This window comes from Pinus tabuliformis, chromosome 5_1 (assembly GCF_031772625.1).
Source record: "Pinus tabuliformis cultivar Carrire ecotype Pingquan chromosome 5_1, CPIR1, whole genome shotgun sequence".
NCBI lineage: Eukaryota > Viridiplantae > Streptophyta > Pinopsida > Pinales > Pinaceae > Pinus > Pinus tabuliformis.
Window position 1 is genome coordinate 99,737,279 of NC_142305.1, and position 22,639 is coordinate 99,759,917.

At 36.8% G+C, this 22,639-nt stretch overlaps 1 protein-coding gene across 2 annotated transcripts in view; it reads right to left on the minus strand.

Moving 5' to 3' along the window:
• The window catches only part of LOC149163626 (ABC transporter F family member 5-like), a 294,737-nt gene that overhangs the window by 219,053 nt on the left and 53,045 nt on the right, over window positions 1–22,639 (minus strand). For both annotated transcript variants that reach the window (XM_089431790.1, XM_089431789.1), the window contains exons 3-4: window positions 5,933–6,073; window positions 5,645–5,824 (exon numbers count right to left, since the gene is read on the minus strand). In XM_089431790.1, coding sequence (XP_089287916.1) covers window positions 5,645–5,824; window positions 5,933–6,073 — 321 coding nt within the window. The remainder of the gene's footprint in view (window positions 1–5,644; window positions 5,825–5,932; window positions 6,074–22,639) is intronic.

Sequence of the window (22,639 nt, forward strand, 5' to 3'; positions counted from 1 at the left end):
TTTTTGCTTTTTTTTTTTGTAGTAATGTTCGAAATGCAATTTTTTTTTAAGAAACAAATAATTTTTGAGTGGGGCAGCTTAATGATCAAGTCTATGTCCCTAGTGTTGATATGATATTCATGGTAATGTTAAATTCTTAAAGTAAAAGTGACATTCTCCTTAATCTTCATTTTCATCCTTTTACTTAAATTTTTAACATTACCATGAAATGACTTAGGATGTTTGAGAGTGGTTTCGGCCTCATTGGATTTCATATGGAGAAATTAGAATTTTAGATTTCATTCAAAATCCAGTAGACTTATCAGTTTTTTAGAATTTTAGGATTGGGGGATTGCAAAGTTTCCATTGAATTTTGTCATGTATTAGGGTATGGAACTCGTATTTAATCAAGAGCACCAATCCCTCTATGTACCTTGATGTTAGTGGCATTGGTTGTTGAACTCCTCTATCATGACCCTCCTAAAAATGTACGCATCACTCAAACAAAAACTTGACTTGACATGCTATGCTTTTTCTATCTTATGTTAATGCTTAGAGGGTGATATTAATGACAAAGATCCCTATACAGATAGGGAGGTAATGACAAAGATACCTCTGGATATTAATGCTTACAGGGTGATATTAATGACAAAGATCCTGATTTTCCAACATTACTAAAAAATTAGACATTTCTCGTGGTGGCAAGAGGCCCAAGCATAAGAAATAGATAATAGATTTACTTCTCTTTCTAGTTTCTAGTAGTTTTTATAACTATTGACTCTTTCATATTTATTATGATATTTTTTTAAACAATATATGACAATTTAAGTTTGAAGTTGGCGATTAACTCATTAGTAATGAATTATGAATATGATGCTTCATGAAAGTTGAAAGTTGTTTCATTTCATTTCATTTTATAACATTTCATTTCATGTGAAATATTATTTGTTGTAATGGTTACACTTAGCTTACAAGTACAACTTTGGTGATCAATGATGATAAATGTTATATATTGAATTTTGAAAGCTTGAAACTTTAAGATTGATGAATCATGAGACTTAATATGTTGTATGTTACTATGTTACTAACTTGTGGACGTGGTTGATGAAGATTATAACTTCTAAATGATTGTTGTTATATGGTTCAATCTATGTTTTTTATGTTTTTATATCTAATTCATTATTCTACATGTTTTTGTTGACATATATGTATCAAAATATAAAAAATATATATATTATATAAAAAACGCTCTGGGATTCGCTCCCAAACCGGGAGCTTCTGAAAATGTCGCTCCCGCTCCCAAGTAACATTGTTTCATCATAAAGTGGGCTAAACAAGTTAATTTACATTTGTTGGTCATTAGAAATTTTTATGTTTCATGGTTGAGCAAAATTCCATGATTTAAAGTGTCTTCCTCATTGTTGTCATAACACTAATAAAGTCTGGAATTTCTGAATTATTACTATTGATATAGACTATCATAAATCTGAAATTGGCTTATCTCATCTTGGTCTTAAAGGTTGTCTAACTTTGCACTCAAAATTTGAAGTTAATCTTGTTGATAGAGTTATCTTGGGCTTCTAAGTTTGAATTGGCATAATATCTTGTGTTGATAATCATTGGTGGATAAGTTGATTTACTTAAGCATCTTGTGGATTGACCTATAGTTGAATTTTGCACTTGTATCGTTAAGCACTCATCTTGTATTAAGATCGTTTTTCCCATTGTTGTTAAGTACTATTGGCATAAAGAGTAATCATAACTTAAGTACTTAAGAAACTCAAACAATCTTAATTCAAGATAACCTCACTCATCATCTTGCATTTAGCATCCTAGATCTAGCTTGCATTAATAATTTACCTCCTAGCATAAGCTAGGTTGATAGAGATATAGGGCAACCCTTTTCACACTAGCTTGAGAGATTCAATTTCTCCTAGTAGTTAACACAGTGACCTTGCAGTCGTCAAAGCCACAGTCTCTACAGCACCAAAGGCACTAGGTGAGTGGAACACAGGGGGAGGTATCGTTAATCAGGCCACTGCCTGCTTCCCGTTGGCTTCCATTTCACAACTTACTTTGAGAATTGTTTCTCAAAACAGTTGGGGAAAAGGTTACATTTAGACTAGGCATCTAATTAAAATTTACCAAGATCACTGCATCTCACATAGGTCCTAGGTCTTGCATATCATATAGGTTAGTCAAGCATTCAAGCAACGGGTGTCCATCCGGTCATTTGGTTCCAATTTATAGAAAGCAAGAATTTGTGACTCCATTAAGGCACTAGTCTCATAATAGAAAATCTAAATCTAATCAATAATACCATCTGTGTCTCCCAAACAAGTTGGTCCCCAACTTGTCTTCCTTCACCTCATTTCATAGGGACTACCCCCCATAGCCTGTGGTTGGGAGATAGCTAGAACGGAATGGACAGGGATCAAAGTGACAACCCCCGTCCTAAGTGTTGTTGCAGTGCCTGTACAATCTGGGCGACAACAGTTCCCTCACCTAAAATGACTCATGTGCCCTCTAGAAATGGGAATATGATGGAATATGGATGTAATGCAGATTATATCAAAGTGACAGCCCCCGCCCTAAGTGTTGTTGCAATGCCTGTACAATCTGGGCGACAACAGTTCCCTCACTTGAAATGACTCATGTGCCCTCTAGAAATGGGAATATGAAGGAATATGGATGTAATGCAGATTATATCTATGTAAAAAGTGAAATGTGATGAAATACTAGATGATGCCTAGGTAAAATGATGGGATGGTAATGACAAGTAAATAATATATAGGAAAATCACTAAGAAAGTACCCCGACATGCTACAGGATGTTGGATTGTGTAACTTAGTAGGACTTCCACATTGGCTTGGTGTCTTAGCATGTGGAAGCTTGCCTCTCTAGATGATAAACTTTGTAAAGTGATTTGATAAAGTACCTTTTATATTTAATTACTAAAAGTGACTTTTTAGAAAGTCTAAAAGTGATTTTATAAAGTTTGAGTGATCAATGAGAGATTAAGTCACAACTGTTAATCTTGAGGTGGTAAGATTTAATGGTTTTAGTAATTAATGAGTTTATAAAAGGAGAAGGGGGAGTGAAGAGGCAATACTTCTTCATGAGATTTGGAGAAGAGGAGGAGAGCCAAGGGAGAAGTTTAGCAGAGAAGGACAAATTACAGCAGGTACATTAGTAAAGACAATAGTCAGGCAGCACAAATTCCAAGGCCTGTAAGGGAATTCAAGACAAGGACAGTGTGATTTTCGAGGCAGCTAGGCTACATTTATTGCAGGGAGGAGGCACGAAATATAAGGTTGTTCGAGGGTAGATGAGCACTATTTTTCGAGGTTGTATTGTTGTTATTTTCTCTGATAAATAAAATTTCTCCCTCTCTCTAACTAGTTTTCCCTTTAGGGGTTTTCCTGGGGCATTGCCCAAAAATATTGTGTCAAATGCAATGTTCCACCAAGTTTCCGGGACAAGGAGGCGAGGAGCGGGGATACGCAGGAGCGGCCTATGCAAAAGCTCCCCACCAATTTTTAGGAAACGTGGGGGACTTCGGGGTCTTAAAAACTTATAAATATAAAATATAAATCGATGAATCATATAACTGAAACAAATTTAAGACGAAAAGCATGATCATTGATATCATTATCATATAAATTATAATCATACATCATACATGTAAGTTAACTACTAGTCTACTAACTTACTAACAATGCACAATGAAAATAAATTATAAAATTATAAATGTTTAAACTTTTAAACTTTAAACCATATTGATGTTCCACTTCCAACTATGAACATTGGATACTGAATATTGAAATAAAATTATAAAAGTCAAGTCTGATACATCAAGAGTCAAAAATTTTAATTTTATAGAGTCAAAATGACATAAGAACTTATCAAAAGATACATGAGCATAATTGCTCAAGATAATCTGTTCAACTAAGGAGCAGACAGAATGTTGCTTGGCGATGGCGAAGGAGTAGACAGAAGGCTGCTTAGCGATGGCGACAATGTTCCGTTCAATGAAGGAGTAGACAGAAGGCTGCTTGGCGATGGCGGTAGTGTTCAGTTCAACAAAGGAGAAAATAGAAAATGAAATGTAGAATGAACATAACGTAGACCCTTCCTGGTCGGTCAAAAAATATTAAAAAATAAGATTTTTTTGTTGCAGTTATAAAAAAAAAAAAAAAAGATGCGAATTTTTTCTAGGGAAACAACCCCTCAAGACCCCTTAAGACCCCTTTCGCCTAGGAAACAACCCCAATTGGAGGAAACAACCCCAAAGATGGAGGAAACGACCCCTTTCAATTTTCCTTGCATACCCTGTTTTTTGGGAGTGTGGGGAAACGACCCCCTCTCGTCCCCAAGTACCCGGAGTGCGAGGGAGCTAGGAAACTCAACCCCTAGGTGGGGGGACGCGACCCCGTGGAACACTGGTCAAATGGTATGACTGTTTGCTGTTCATTTCCACTGCAAATGATTTTTAGACTTAGTTATTGGTATTTCTGCTCATAAATAGTTGTTGAATGTGCGAGAATTTAATGCATTACTTCTACATATTTATTGGAGTCAGAAATCAGAGTTTAGTTTAAGTGTTTAACGAAATGCCTACAAGGATTATTATCTTGTAGGTGGTTTTTTCAACAAAGGACACAACAACTAAGAATAAGACTTGATCCCACCATGCAATGACTAGAACATCATGATTATAGGTGAACAATAAAATAATCTCCTCAATAATGATCAACCATAAAAAGCACCTACAAAAAGATAAAGATACATGATATGCCGTTGAAGCAACCTCCACCAATTGTACAAACATGGTCGATCCATTAAACATGCTGGAGAGAGTGAAAGGGCATGACAAACAGATTGTGCCAGGTCATCCTCCATAAATGCCACCTTCCCCATGTTTGGCCAAGGGATAGATAAACCATAAGGGTAGCACAAGGGAAAACATGTACAACATGATAATGCCCCTGATCTGCAACTGGTACATAGAAATTCCATAAGTGTCATCCTATAAGGTGTCGTGAAAATGGTCCTTGAACACCCTATAAAAATTATGGTGTAACAGGAATGACATCAATTAATGTTACGGATATTCATATTTTTGTAGGCATGGCCAAAACTTGACATAATTGGCCAATGTCATGCATTTTCTCTATCATCCAATGGGGAATGTTGGCAAAATATGAGCTTTATGTTGGGAACACTCACATATATTAATACATCCAAAAAAAAAAAAAACTCTAATTGGACTGGCCATGTATAACAGTAGTCAACAGCCAAATTCTAAGTCCACTTGAATGTTCCGGAATACACACTTACAACAACTAGCTTTATCCATACTGATTAAGAGAAATGCAACGAGGAGAACAATAAGGTTTCTGGATAAGGAAAATAGGTGAGGTAATAGACATCAATGATTAACACGGGGTCACTAGCTGAAGTTATGAACAATATATCAGATAAAATAGAGAATAATATGAGGAGGAAAGGGCTCGTATAAAGAACAAGAAAGTAGGTCTCTGGATATCAGAAAAAGGTGAGATGATAAACATAAACGTACATGTCTTGTTAAAGAACTGGAAAGGAAAAGAAATTAAAATTGTCAATAAATTCGGACGACGTAGAAAATAAACAGTAAGAATACCTGGTTTTGCTCAAAATAATTAGGAATAACATTGTGCTCCCCAAGCTGAACTTGCCCTTGAGTAGGCTCTTCATAACCCATAATCAGACTCAACAACGTAGTCTTCCCACATCCATTTGGACCAATGATAGCAAGTTTTTCACCTCTTTGAACCAACAGGTTTGCTTTCTTGAATAGGACCTGATTGCAAGATGTCAAAGGATGAGAAGAGATCTAAAAGGAAATGAAATTTAAAAAAATAGCAGTCAATGTAGATGGATAAATTTATTGAAAGACATAAATACTTACTTTACCATCATATTCAAATGTCAGGTTCTTGATCATAACCACAGTTTGTCCACTCCGCTCTAGATCAGGGAACCTGAACTTGATTGGCTTGTGCTCAAATGGCTTCTCAACAGAGTTTTCATCTTGCAACTTCTCCAATTTCTGTTATGCATAAGAAACATCAGATTTGTAGCAATATTGCATGAGCTCCATGTTGAAAAGTGTAACTAGGTTCGGTCTTCATAATGACATGTAATTGTGATTTTTGAAAAGAACAAAAATAAAATTATTTTGTAATGCTTGCTTCAAGGGTTTCATGAGCAAGAGATTTTATTTTTAGATGGCGCCCATTGACAGCCTTAAGATTTGTCATTAAAGTCAAAAAATTCAATGTCATGTGTGGAGAGCCCTTCTTGGGCATGTTACAAATGTATACTAGTCTATAAGATTATCAAATAGCCCTCCAAGACAAGCACTTGTTTCTCCTCTGCAAGTCGGCTTCAAGATGAAGTAACAAACTCATGCCGGCTCACCTATTTGGAGACACACCGGTTCGAGATCACAGGTCAGCTTATTTATATGGATCAACAACTATATATACATGGCTGGGGTCTTTGCATTTCCACAGTGAAGTTCGAATACATCTCTGAGATTTTCGGGTGGACAGTGGCAGTAATCAAGTTCGGATATCTCTGAATTCGGGTGGCCTAGTGCAGAGATAAGTTCGGACATCTCTGTGATTTGTATATGAGATTACAATGACAAGAAAAGAAGACAAATTCGGATGACAAGTTGCAGAAGGAACTCAAGGGACAGCGAGGATCATTTTTGGGCTAAACAGAAGTTCGGTTTCATGAGATAAGGGTCTCAGTGCTACAGCAGAGGAACACCGTTTGATAGAGGTATATATACTACAGCTCGGTCCTTTGAAGAAACCACAACTCAGTGCTATTATGGAGACCACTGTGTGGTGCTATGAAGGAGTCACAGTGCTTCGGTGCTGCTACAATGGTCACATTTTGGTGACATTACATTGACATGTTTCAGTGCCATCTCTAGTGTATCTACAGTTCGTTGAGGAGATGATCTCAGTGTTAAGAAGGTCGAAGAGGAAGAGGAGTCAAGAAGAAGAAAAGAGCAGAAGACAGAGAACTAGTGTCTTGGTCTTGGAGTGGTTAATAGGTCAAGGGTCTTGGTCTTGGTATTTGTCAATTGGAATTTATATAAGAAGAATTTGTGCGGATTTTCCTCTCAAAGAGTGAGAGGTTTTGGCCCTGGCTCATAGCCTACATTCTGTGTCTCTTGTCTATTTATGTTCATGCATTGGTAACTGTTTGATGAAGAAAAAATAACTTAAGTAAAGAAGATCCTAATCTAAAGAAGTCAAAGGCACTCACAATCAGTTACTAATTGAACAGAAATCACCTAACTATTAATGCCCTAGATTTCTCAACACTCCAAAGTGAAAATAAAATGAATTTAAAGCAGGTTTTGGGCGTTTTGTAAATCAAAAGAATGTTAATTTTAACCTAAACTCTTATGCTTTAAATCTAGAATGTTAACAGGGTATTCACAGTTTATCTATGCTAACAGATAAGATAAGATAATTTTGTTGATGTCAAACAAATGACCAAGAAATGGATCAATAGGACTAGACAGCACAACCAGTTGTCAATGGACTATGGGACCATCCTTAACACCCCTAGATGCTAAACAGCTAGCATAAGAGGAAAGATAGATACAATCGAAAATTTAAAAAAAAAAAAGAGAGCAGCAAGACCTAAGTTGAGCACAAGGAGGAAATGTAAGACTCTAAATTTACTCATATACTTACCCTTAACAAAATATGGAACCTATTTTAAGAAATTAACCAGAATTCATAACATCAAAATTCATTAATTTGATGTTGAGTACTTACCTAGTTTATTGAGGTTGAATATGCTTCAGAATTACTCCCGTTCTCACTCCCGCTACCAAAAGACCAAAACCTCCTAGCCAAATTGGGTACAACCTAGGTACTCAATCCAAAATGCTTCTCAATTGATGCAATTTGTTCCCCCATGCCCAAAAACTTCAAGGACAATTAAGGCTCATTCCTCATTGTCTTCTGTTACAAATTTTCCTCCTCTCAATACTGTGCTCCCAAGCAGCAAAAGATCCCCTTTCAGTCCTACTCCCTTCTCATTTTATTTCTTAGAACCACTGCTTATTCATCCTTCATTGCCTTGGTTGTCTGCCCCCTGTCTTATTACGTGGCTCCTTACCGTGAATTAAAGAGGTAGTCATGTTTTATATTGATACTCGTCACTTACGTAATGCTTTTGTTATTAATATTTATTTAATATTTTATTATATTATACCTTTTAATGTTTAACCTTTAGTATAAAGTTACTTCTTTTATAACAATATAGCTCCTTTTAAAACTTTAGTAATTTATATTTAGAACCTTTGGATAATGTTCTATGGTTACTTATTATGATAACGACACATACTAAAATACATATTCTAGTATATATTTTTTGTGAGTTAGATATTTATTTAATATCTTCAACAATTACATCATTTATCCTACGCTTAGAATGTCTTCATAATTTAATATGACTACTAGTGCAGTGTAGGCGACGCATGCATGTGTAACTATCATATGCATGCATCGTCTGCATGCTAATAATTCACATTTCATTTATACTGGTAGATGGGTCATTACATACACTCCTTCAGAAAACTTCGTCCCGAAGTTAGGTTTTTATATAGTATATTAGTAATTATTTAATGATTAATATAATTTATGTTTAATGTGAGGACACTACAAAAATTATGTTTTGAACATTTATAGGTTTTCGACTTTAATAGTTATACCCTGTCTCAGTTGGGTTCCCAAGCTATTCCAAAATCATCCTATCTTTCCTAATCTCTTTCGTTCCCATCCTATGTTATGTAAAAAATTAGTTAATTTTAGATTATTATTTAATTTTTAGGTTTAATTAGACGAAAGGGCACGATCATAAGATCATGCCCTTTCCCAAAGGGTGCCCATGGCAGTATATAAGCCAGGAACCCCATTGTAAACAGCATCATCTGTCAATTCATCTTTTTAACAAAATATTTATACAAATATTTCTGTTTATCAAGAAGTTTTCACTTCATTGGTATCAGAGCGGTCGAAACCTCTCGCCTGTGCTGGTTTCACGCATCCATCCACTGCTGGGTTCATGCATCTGTCAATTCATCATTTTAACAAAATATTTATACACATATTTCTGTTTATCAATCAAGTGGAAGAACTTACCCGAAAAAGACGCTTCTAGGGAGAATGAAGCATTTTGTCAACAACATCTGTCGTTACGTATGCTTTGAGGACAAAGCATTCTTTCGAGAGGAAGGCAATGTTATGTAAAAAATTAGTTAATTTTAGGTTATTATTTAATTTTTAGGTTTAATTAGACGAAAGGGCACGATCACAAGATCATGCCCTTTCCCAAAGGGTGCCCATGGCGATATATAAGCCAGGAACCCCATTGTAAACAGCATCATCTGTCAATTCATCTTTTTAATAAAATATTTATACACATATTTCTGTTTATCAAGAATTTTTCACTTCATCCTATCCGTCCTCTACTGGAATATGTCATGGCGTCAGTTACACCGATCTAACCATTCATACACCTCGAGGCTGATAGCGATGACTATATCGACCTGATTTCCTAGTAGGCATCCAGTAGTCATCATCACACATCTAGGGGAGCGTGATTCGCATAATCCTCCCATGACTCCAGGTTTTTTAGGATAAAAGGTGAGCAATACCTCCACCCCTCCTAGTGGGACTAGAGTCAATACCCTATCATGAAATCTCATTGAGCCTTAATTGTTCTGAAGTTTTTGTCATCACGTGGTCATTTTGGTAATGTTGTTATTTGCAACGTAAACACTTGTCCACACATTATAACATATGCATCAATATATATAAAATAAACAGTTTCTGTATAGTTCATACTTGTTGTTATCTACAGTATACCATACTTGGCCATGTACTGCTCATGTTATTAGCTTTCATATTGAAATTGTAATCATTCTTTTATTTCTATCTCATCAATCATATCGATATGCATAAATGAAAAAATTATAGATATCTTAATTCATATCATAATTCATGATTTAGAATTTATAGCAAGGTTAATCAAATATTGAACTTCATCTTGGTACCCATAATTCAGTAAGGTTAATCTAAATAATATATTTCATATTGGTATCCACGTACCAGTAGAATTAAGCAGATAACATATATCATAATTCAGTAACATAAAAATTTACTTTTATATGTGATCATTCCAAAATAGTTTACAGTATCTGATTTAAAGTGAAGTAAATATATACAAAATATGGGTTAAAGTTCTTCAAAATTAACACAAATTGGGGTATCTTTGACATACGATCTCTGTATCTTCCCAAATAGCCGATCTAAGGCTATATTTGTCCCACTTGACCTTAACTTGGTCTACCAGACGGTTCCTGAGTTATCGAACCCTACGTTCTAGTATACGTAATGGTTCACAAGAAATGGTTCCCTTGTCCGATACCTGCAGTTCCTTCCATTGAAGGTTATGAGATTTGTAAGCTATATAATGTCTTAATACAGATACATGAAATACATTATGAACTTTATGAAAGTGGGATGTCAGTGCAAGACGATAAGCGACAGGGCCAACTTTTTCGAGAATTTTAAATGGTCCAATAAATCGGGGTGACAACTTTGTCTCTTTTCCGAATCGAATAGTGCTTTTGTTAGGTCTGATGCAGACAAAAACCTGATCTCCTACTTCATAATTCATATATGTTCTATGCACATCCGCATAACTCTTTTGTCTATCTTGTGCCTCTTTCAACCATTGTCTAATTTTTTTTACCTGTTCCTCCATTTCTTGAATTAATTCTGGTCCCACTATCACCCGATCTTCTAACCTGTCCCAACTTAACGATGTCCTACAAGGTCTGTCGTACAATGCTTCAAATGGAGGCATCCCGATTGAACTGTGATAACTATTATTGTATGCATATTCAACTAAAGGTAAATATTTTGCCTAGTGTGATTGTTGGTCCATAACGTATATCCTTAGCATATCTTTTAGTACTTGGTTCACCCTTTCTGTTTGCCCATCAGTCTCAGGATGATAAGTTGTACTTAAATTTAGTTGAGTTCTAAGGTTGATTGCATACAAGTCCAAAATCTTGAAGTAAATCGTGAATCTCTATCTAATATGATCTTTTTCGGTACTCCATGAAATCTAATAATTTCATTTATGAATACTCGAGCTATGTCAACAACTTCGTAAGTATCTCTTACGGGGATGAAATGAGCTCTTTTTGTCAATTTATCCACCACAACCAGAATGGCATTGTGCTTTTGTGGAGTAAGAGGTAGCCCGACAATAAAATCCATAGAAATTATCTCCCATTTGGTCATAGTAATGTTGTGAGGTTGTAGGAGACCTGCTGGGTGACAATGATCAGCGTTCACTTGCTGACATTCAAGACATTTTGCAACGAATTGAACAATATCGTGTTTCATGCCTGCCCAAAAGAAGAGTTTCTTTGTATCAGCATACATTTTCTTTACACCTGGATGTGCACAATACAATGCTCTATGGGCTTCCTTAAGGATGGTGTCTTGGAGATTCCTATTATCAAGAATGTACATCCTTCCATGGAATCGCAAAATTCCATCATCTTCTAGTTCATATCCCTCAAATTTAGGTTCTTTTGACTTTTTACTATCAAGGTTGGATCTTACTTTTAAATACCAGCTATCTCTTACGAGATGTTCTAGTACTTGTTGCCTTAAGTGTACTTTGATAGGTATAAGGGAAAATATCTGAGGTCTTCTACTTAAAGCATCTACCACTACATTATCTTTTCCTTTATTGTATGAAATTATAAAGTTATACTCACTTAGGAATTCACTCTGTTGTCTTTGTCTGGCATTCAAGTCTCTTTGAGTAAACAAAAACTGTAGACTTTGATGGTCACTTTTGAGCATAAAGCTTCGCCCTACTAGATAGTGTCTCCACATCTTTAAAGCTAGTACTACAACGGCTAACTCTAAATCATCAGTGGTGTAGAGTTCTTCATTAGGCTTTAACTTTCTTGAGGCATACGCTATTACTCCTCTATCTTGCATTAATACTGAACCTAATCCTTGCTTGGATGCATCAGTACACACAGTAAAATCTTTGTCCATATCAGGGACTCGTAAGATTGATGCACTGGTCAGCAATCTTTTAAGTTTAGAGAATTCTTTATTACATTCCTCAGTCCATTCATACCTAACTCCTTTACGCTGGAGGGTTGTGATAGGTTTTGCAATTTTGGAGAATCCTTCTACAAACCTTCGATAGTAGCCAACTAAACCCATAAAGCTTCGCACTTCATGTGCATTTTTCAGTATCGGCCATTCCATGATTGCCTTTACCTTCTCAGGATCTACTGAGATCTCTTCACCAGATATAATATGACCCAAGTAATGGATCTTTTTCTGAAAGAAGGAACATTTGGATAACTTTCCATATAACTGGTGTTCTCTGAGGCAAAATAATACTATCCACAAATGTTCTTCATGCTCCTTCTCATTTTTGGAATAGATGAGAATATCGTCTAAAAAGACTTGTACAAATTGATCGAGATATTTGCAGAAAACGTTGTTCATAAGGTTCATGAATACTGTTGGTGCATTGGTCAATCCAAATGGTACCACAGTGAACTCATAATGCCCAAAGCGTGTTCGGAATGCAATCTTAGAAATATCGCTTTCCTTAATTCTTAATTGATGATAGCCTGATCGTAAATCAATTTTTGAAAAGACAATAGCTCCTTTCATTTGGTCGAAGAGGTGATTGATTCGAGGCAATGGATACCAATTCTTTATTGCAGCTCGATTTAAGTCCCGGTAGTCTATGCATAATTGTAAATAACCATCCTTCTTCTTGACAAAAATTACAAGAGCACCCCAAGGTGAAATACTGGGTTGAATGTGTCCTATATTCAATAGTTCTTTCAACTGAATTTGCAATTCTTGAAGTTTTGGAGCTGTCATTCTCTAAGGTGTTTTAGAGAGTGGTTCTATACCAGGTTTCAATTCTATTGTGAGATCCAGCCCTCTTTCGGGAGGTAATCTTGGTAGTTCCTTTGGAAAAACATCCGGAAATTCAGCGAATACCGGATATTGTTCTAAGGACGGTCCTTTCTCTTTGCTTACTTCTTGAACTGCATATGCTGGTCAACCTTTCTTTAAGCAATGCTTCATTTGCATTGCTGAGATGAATCGTAAAGATACCTTTCTCTTGATACCTTGGATTTGGATCGTTTCACCTTCATCATTTATACAGAGAATTCTTTTCTCATAACAGTCTGTTGACACCTAATCTTCATGATTGGGAATTTTATGTAAATAAATAAATTGGGAAGGTGAACAGTCATCGGGAGATGAACTGAACAATCACTCCCTATTGTATATAACAATGGGTTACCTATGGAATAAAATACCAATCAGCTTTTTCTGCCTTTGGAGAGTTACTGCCTGGCCTGACATGGTATAATGTTGACACCTAATCTTCATGATTGGGAATTTTATGTAAATAAATAAATTGGGAAGGTGAACAGTCATCGGGAGATGAACTGAACAATCACTCCCTATTGTATATAACAATGGGTTACCTATGGAATAAAATACCAATCAGCTTTTTCTGCCTTTGGAGAGTTACTGCCTGGCCTGACATGGTATCAGAGCCAGTCCTAAAAATAGTCGTAACTCCCTTCATCTCTGCCACTGCCTCTGTCCTGAAATGCTCTGCCTCCATTGCATTGCATTCACCTGATTACTCTGTCCTGAGCGCTGCTCTGTCCTGAGCGTTGCCTCTGTCCTGCGTCTCTGCCACGCCTGTGCTGCCTTGACATGGTTGTTAACATTCTCTCACCTAACGCTCTCACCGTTCTGAGGGATTCCATGCGCAGCGAAAACGCCATCGACAAGATCGTTGAACGCTGCCTGATCCAGGGTTTTCATCCATCGTTGAACGCTGCCTAATCCAGGATTTTCATCCTCTTACCAGTTGGGAAGGTTTTTGAGACGTGAAATCCAGATTTTGGTGCCATTCCGGTGATGCAAATCTCCATCGTGGAGGGCACAGCTGGACTGTTGAACGCTGCCTGATAAGAGTGTGGTATCATCGTTCTGAATGCGCAGTGCATTAAAGCTGGTAACGGTGTTTGTATATGCCTTGTTTATGTTTTGAACGCGTTGTTTGTATATGCCTTGGACGCTGTCGGTTCAGCCATTGGATTTATAATGTATACAACGTTGTTTGTATTGGATTTATAATGTATACAACGTTGTTTGTGTTTGCCTTGGACGCGGTTTGCCTTGAACGTTGTTTGCCTTGGACGGTGTTTGTATAAGCTCCTATGTGTCTGCCACCCGTCGCCATGGAAAAATTTGAAGAAAATCCATTCGAGTCGAATTCTTCCTGGTATGTGGAGGCTTAATGGGCGTGTCGCGTGGAGTTTCGTGTGGCAGTGGTGCGTTTTCGTTGCTCCAATGACTATGTTGAGATTGGACCCGCAGATTTGGTTGTGTTCCCTAAGGGAATGAAATGCACCTGGGAGGTGTCTGAAGCAGTTGATAAGCATTACAGCTTTGACTAGCTGCGTATTGTGTCTCATATAAGTCTGTTAGTTATTGTATATTGTTCCTGACGTATATATCTACCTGCATTTCACATTAGAGCCATGGAACTACTGCTGCTATACTCTTAGAAGAAAAACCAGCAAGTTGATTTCTTCATATGTCTTTTATAATGGCTAGTTTAATTTAAAGACGTAGATCAACCTCTGCATCCCAGCTCTTTGGTTCTAGTTGGAAACGTCTGGCTGTTTATAATATAGCTGATAACATTGACCTTCTTGGTGGATCATGAATTTATCTGATAAAGGGAGGTTGTCTCATGAATGGATCATGACTGCATTAAAATAGCCTGTACATATGGAATATGGTGGATATATTATATGAGGATCCTTGAAGGGATTTGAAGAAACAGTACATAAAAGTATTTGAAATTTTTTTTTGCCCTTTTGAGTACAATTTCACTGTATATCAACAGAAGTATTTTTTTCTATCAGCAGAAGTTTTTTTTTACAGAATGCATTCAATCATCTCTATGGTAGGAATAGTTCTCACTGGCAAGGAGAACTACCCTGAATGGTCCCGGATGATAAAACACACCCTCATCTTCAATGAGTTGTGGAAGGGAGTGTGTGTCGGAGAAGGAGACAATGACCCAGTGCAGCCTACATCAGACAAAGAGCTCGTCATTTGGGAAAACAAGAATAGCAAAGCCTATGCATTAATTGCAGCATCTGTAAATGAAGAAGTAAGTCGCCATATTTCATCATATTCAACTGCCTTTGAAGCTTTACAAAAGCTGAAAGAACTCTATGACTCACATTCTGCACTTGAAGTTGTTCAGCTCATGATTAAACTCCACTCTTGAACTGAAAAATAATGATCCTCTTGCTCTTGCATCTGAAGTAAAGTCTATAATTCATGATATTAAATCCACCAAGGTTGAGCTGGATATCCCTCTTATTGCTTTTCTCAAGGCACTCTATCCTACCTACTCCAATTATCTTGAGTCTTTACAAGCAAATGGAAATCTTAAAGATATAACCTTTGACTCTCTTGTGAAAAAGTTTGCTGAAAGAGAAAAAGCCTTTGGAAAGAAGACAGCTCCTGAATCTTCTGAAGAGACTGTGTGCCTTGCTCATAAAGAAAAGCATCCTGCTCAAGATTCAACAAGAGAAAGAGGTGGACGAAGAGGAAGAGGAAGATACTTCAGAGGCAGGGGGGCAGACATTCTCAAGGAGAAAAGGCAGATCTGCATTGCATTCGCTGCAAACGAAATGGATCACATGATGCTTCTACATGCAAGCTACCATGGGACAAAATTGAGCAGAAAAGAAACCAGCAGAAAGGTAAAACTGATGATACAGACAAAGGTAAAGCACCTGAATCCGCTCACTATATTGAGGCACAATGTAACATTGGAGTAAATGAAGATTTGTTTAATGCTTCACTTGCTTCTTCGAAAAATGATTGGTTGCTTGATTCAGGAGCAACCTGTCACATGACTCATAGAAAAGATTTTTTTGAAGATTTCACTGACAATGTTGATGGAGCAATATACTTTGCAGATCAGTCAAAAATCAAGCCCTCAGGGCTTGGCACAATCAGGCTTAAACTACCTGGTCTTCCAGACTTTCTTCTGGATCATGTTCTATATCTCCCACAGCTCAAGAGAAACTTGTTGTCCTTGGTCCACATCCGCCAGCAAGGTCACTCCATTCATATGTTTGATGGCAAGCTTGAGGTAAGAAAAGCATCTGACCACTCACTTGTCATGAGGGGAATAGAAGAAGAAAGACTTCTCAAACTGCAAGGAACCTCTGTTCATGCACAACATTTCTTATATATTTTTCATCATGAAGAAGGTACACTTCCATCAAGTTTATTATGGCATGCTAGATTTGGACATTTAAACTATGACAGTCTCCGCTCATTGAAGAAAAATGGTGTTGCTGGTTTGCCTACAATTCCTAAGAAACATAAGCAATGTGATGCTTGCATTCTAGGAAAGCATAGCAAACAGTCTTTTCATGATTCACATTCAAGAGCACATAGGAAGCTTGAACTCATTCATTCAGATTTATGTGGTCCAATGCCTGTTCCTTCTGCAAATGGAAATAAATATATCATGACATTTATTGATGATTACACCAGAATGTGTTGGGTTTATTTATTGAAGAACAAATCTGATGCTTTTCAAACATTCAAGAATTTTCATAAATGGATTGAAAATGATGCACAATCTCATATTGGGTCTATTCGCACTGATAATGGAAAAGAATATACATCAAATGAATTTGAACACTATCTTCGCCAACATGGGATCAAACATCAAACAATTGTGCCTTATAATCCCCAACAGAATGGTGTAGCTGAAAGAATGAATAGAACAATCTTGAATATGGTACGATCCATGCTTTTCTTCAAAAATGTAAAGATAATGTTTTGGGCTGATGCTGTTCTATGTGCTGCATATATAAAGAATAGATGTCCATCTAATGCTATAAGAAACAAGACTCCTTATGAATTGTGGTATGGACATGTTCCTTCGGTAAAACATCTCAGGATCTTTGGTTCCACCTATTATGCTTTGATACCAAAGGTACATAGAAACAAACTTGGTGCTAGAAGTTGTAAGTGTATCTTCCTAGGGTATTCAAACACCTCTAAAGCATACCGCCTCTATGATGAAGTAAATAAAAAGTTTGTTGTATCTAGAGATGTCATTTTTCTTGAATCATCCAAATCTGACAATGTTGTTGAGCGGCAACTTGATCGCTTGGATATATTCGCAAAAATGAAATCATTTCAAGAATTTGATAATCAGATTCCACATCTTGAAGGGGGGATTCCTATACTAGATCAACATGTGGAATCTTCTTCTGAAGAACAATCTCCCCTGCATGAAACTCCAACAACGGATGATGCTTTAAGTGATGTAATTGATAGAATTGGGAGACTCAATCTTGATTCAGTCCCAACTCAATCAACAGAGCAGCCTGGACCATCTCAGAAAGGTCCCCCAAAATGGCTGACAAAGACACTTGAAAGTGTTCATCCTGATGAAATTGGAAAAACAGGAACCAGAAATTCAAACCGACAAAATGGAGGTGATGTAGATGACTCTAATTCACCTGTTGATATGGATGTTACTTATGATTGTGAATTGAACTTGTCTACAGATTTTGAACCAACTTCCTTCAAAGAAGCTGCTTCTCATGATGAATGGAAAGAAGCGATGCAAAAGGAGTATGATGCTCTCATAAAGAATGGCACTTGGAAGCTGGTTGACCCTCCATTTGGAACCAAACCAATTGGCTGCAAGTGGGTCTACAAGAACAAGTACAAAGCTGATGGCTCACTTGACAAGCACAAAGCTAGGCTTGTGGCAAAAGGTTTTGCACAGAAGGAAGGGGTTGATTATGAGGAAAATTTTGCCCCCACAGCAAAATGGGCCACCATCCGGACACTCTTTCCACTAGCAGCTCAGAACGGTTGGAAAGTCCATCAAATGGATGTAAAAACTGCCTTCTTGAATGGAGATCTAAAAGAGAATGTTTTTATGTCCCAGCCTGAAGGATTTGCTGTGAAAGGACATGAACATAAAGTATGCAAACTTGTGAAGTCCTTGTATTGCCTCAAACAAGCACCGCGAGCCTGGTATGAAAAACTAACCGAGCATCTTCTGAAACTCAACTTCAATCATTTTGATCTTGATGATGCAACTTTATTTGTCAAGAAAGTTGGCAAAACAGTTGTGTATCTTGTGGTATATGTAGATGATCTTTTAATGACAGGGAACAATGAAAGCTACCTTGCATCCATAAAGAAGGAATTGGGGAAAAGTTTTGAAATGACTGATTTGGGCTATGTTCATTACTATCTTGGCATTGAAGTAACCCAACATCCAAAATCCATATTTCTTTCTCAAAAGAAATACATTGGAGATTTGTTAAACAGATTTGGCATGACAGAGTGCAATCCTCTTTCTACTCCAATGGAACAAAACTTAAAGCTCACATCTACTGAAGGAAAGGAATTTGAGGATGCAACAAAGTATAGACAGCTTGTAGGAAGTCTCATCTACCTCACTACTACCAGACCAGACATTTCATTTATTGTTGGAATCCTCTCCAGGTTCATGCAAAAGCCTTGTGAGGGACATTGGTCTGCTGCAAAAATAATTTTAAGGTACTTGAAGGGAACTGAAGACCTTGGAATCAAGTATACACAGGTGGACAACTTCAGCGTGATTGGATACTCTGATTCAGACTTCGATGGAGACAAAGAAACTGGGGTATCTACTTCAGGATATGCTACGAGTCTTGGATCAGGAGCTGTCTCCTGGAGATCACGCAAACAATCAGTTCCAGCAGATTCCACAACAGAAGCAGAATACGTGGCAGTAGCTGAAGCAACGAAAGAAATTGTGTGGCTCAGGAAAATTCTTGAAGATTTGCAGGTAAAACAAGTACAATCAATTCCACTCATGATTGATAACACCTCTGCAATAAAGTTGGCCAAGAACCCAAAGTTCCATGATCGAACAAAGCATATCAATACTAAATATCATTTAATTCGACATCATGTTGAGGCCAAAACAATCCATCTCCGTCATTGTTCCACAAATGAGCAAATTGCAGACATCTTCACCAAAGCACTTGGAAGGGAAAAGCTTGAACGATTCAGAATGATGCTTGGACTCACCAACATCCCTTCAGATTAAGGGGGGAATGTTGACACCTAATCTTCATGATTGGGAATTTTATGTAAATAAATAAATTGGGAAGGTGAACAGTCATCGGGAGATGAACTAAACAATCACTCACTATTGTATATAACAATGGGTTACCTATGGAATAAAATACCAATCAGCTTTTTCTGCCTTTGGAGAGTTACTGCCTGGCCTGACACAGTCTACCCAAGCTTGATGAGCTTCTAACCAATCCATACCTATGACGAGGTCATAAATTCCTAGGGTTGTGACATAAACTTTTAATTTAATTGAACAGATCCCAAAATCAATTTTACATTCCTCCACACTTAAATCTATGGATTGAAGTTCTCCTGAAACCATTTCTACCTGTCTAAAATCGTTTTGCTTGCAGGCTCCCAACCCACATCGATTTAATGCATATGACGAAATGAAACTATCAGTGGCACTAGTATCAAATAGGATTTTGTGTTTTATGCCGTTAATAATACCTGAAGATTCCACTACAGTGGATTGATGTGCTGCTTGGTTATTGTTGACTACAGCATGGATCTTATGATTGCCTTGGGTATTTGATGATGGCTCTTTCCCTGTTCTATGCATTATACTTGAAAAAGCTTCCAGACAATCACGTTGGAAAGGCGGTCCTCCACATCCCCAACAATTAACCTGGGTCGGTCCCTTTGAATCATATTGTGAGTTTCTAGATAAGGAGCTCCATTCTCTTATGTCACTTCCTCTTGCATTTCTTCCTCTTAGGAGTTCCACGAGATTTCCATGGACTTGTTTTTGATGATTCAGCAGCTATAGTATTAACTGCCATGGGAGCTCTTGCTCCTACTCCTCTTGGGGTAAATCTATTACCATAAGAAGGTGGCCTTGAGCTACTTCCCCTGAAGAAGTTTCGGGGAGTCTTTCCTGGAAATCCTGGTTGTAGAGGTTTTGTTGGCATGGCATCCATTTTTATTCCTAGATGCTCCTCTACATAACAGCCACATTCCACTGCCTTGGCTACTGATGATGGCTTCCACATCCTAACCATGGCCCTGATGCGAGGATTTAACCCATATACGAAGCACTCAGCTTGACGTTCATCAAAATCTAAATAATGAAAATATTTCACAAGCTCCATAAACTTTATTTCATATTCTTCCATTGTTTTGTTACCTTGGACTAACGTAGGAAAGGCCTCGACTTGTTGTTCTTGAAAATATGGAGGTAAATACATAACACGGAATCTTTCCTCGAACAATTCCCAGGGAACATTATCCATTGTGAGGTGTAATTGTTTTTCCAGACTCCCCCACCAAATCAAGGCATTTTCCTTTAATTGAAATACGGCAATTTTCGTTTTGGAAGTAGAAGAGTACTCTCTTAGTGCAAAACATCTGTTCATTCCTTCTAACCATGCTTCAACACGTTCTCCAGCTCGTTCTCCATCTCGTCCTCCTGAAAATTTTGGGAGTTTAATTTTCTGCAGCTCCCTAGAAATGTCTTCCTTTGATTGTCTATAATCAGAACTTTTGGGTTCCATTGCAATTGTTTCTTCGAGTTGAGGTTGTTCTTCTTTGGTTTTAGCTATTACCAGCCCTTTTAATGTTTCTACTATGGCTTCCAATGAGCGCTTTATAACGATCAACTCCAGTGCTAGAGCAGCTGGCGTTGATGACGGTCTCGATGGTGGTGGCGATGGTGATGATGATGGTGGTGGCGTCAACAATGGCAATGTTACCCGATCACGTCATCGTCGATATGTGCTTACCATCGTAGCTTTTCTTGTATACATAATAAAATTATGAAAATTTGAGGTATACTTTTAGACAATTTTGCAAATTCAAGCTCACAAACAGGTATAGTTTTTTTGCTATTTTTACCTGCTAGGCAGGTCTTACTGGTAATGCAGTCAAGGAGGGTGGTATCGCTACCTCCTTGGCCTAATGCATGGTGTTCTACCCTGATGTGTAATAGTTCTTAATACATCAGTTCTTAATGAAATGCATGGGTCTTCAAAGACCATAGTGTTACTTCATAATTTTAAAATGTAATATCTGAATTATTCTCAAGTGGTAGCTGGGAACATGGAACAACTCTTATATATATATATATATATATATATATATCCTCAAATCAACTTGATTTGCTCAAATAACCTTGAAGATATTAAAATTGCTAATTTGGCTTTTAAGAAATTGAGGTTAAAATAATAATACAAATTTATAATAACTAAATCCCCATATATGAATTACTTCAATATAGCTACTGTTTATATCATATGTTACTTTATTCGAGTAATGTTAAATAATCTAAGTAGTAGATATGAGAAAAGAAAAAAATCAATAAAACAAATATTAAGAAAAATATGTATAATATTGATTTTCATTAATTAGAAAGATGATAATAAAATGTTATTTAAAAATCTGAGAGTGATATACTCATATATAATTCTCTCGGCTACTTGAAGCATATTATTTCTTTGTTTATATTGCGAGAGTAATCAAGGTAACCACCCAAATTTTAAAGGGTGTAGGCATCTCTGTCTGTTATTAATTGATCAATAAGATTCATAAATCGGAGCAAGATTCATAATTCATAACGTTTCTCATTTTCTCTTAAAGAGCATAATATTATTTAAAAGTAAGCTTTTACATATATGTTCACACAAGCGCTGACATCAGTTGTGTATTTGTTTGATTTACCTATAGTTACACCAATAGCTCGAGTTGTATTATAAGTTGAATTCTTTCACAGGTTGATAAAGAGTTACACAAAATATATAGAACTATGGCAGAGAGTAATTCATCAAATGGGATAGCCAATGACGGCAAAATTGAAACAGTATTTATAATACTAATTCATAACTTAATTATAAAATTTAATTGTTTTATAAGTCATTTTTTTAATTCTGGTTATCAAATATTTTTCAGCAGAAGTAAAGTGAAAGTCGAATTTATTTAGTGAAAAGGGGAATTGCATCACTTATGATTCAAACCCGTCTGCCTGGACCCCTGTTTCGATGTTTTTATTATTCACACCTATTTGGTTCCCTGGGGCAACCACTTCTTTCTTCCAAATATGAAGAATTAAGATGTAGTCTGTCCGCTATGTAGAGGTGTGGAAATTGGTATAACCCTTTTAATTATGTACCATCCGCAACTAGTGACTTCCTTCAACCCTGAGTCGAAGAACGTGTGTCACAAATTTAGGTTTATCAAGTAACCGTAGAAGAGAATAAAATTCCCCATTAGTCGCAGAACACTCAATATCGAGCAGACTCGATAAAGCAATCAAAAGACACAGGCTTGCCTCATTTAAATCATAGGAAAACATTTAAAATCAAAATCCT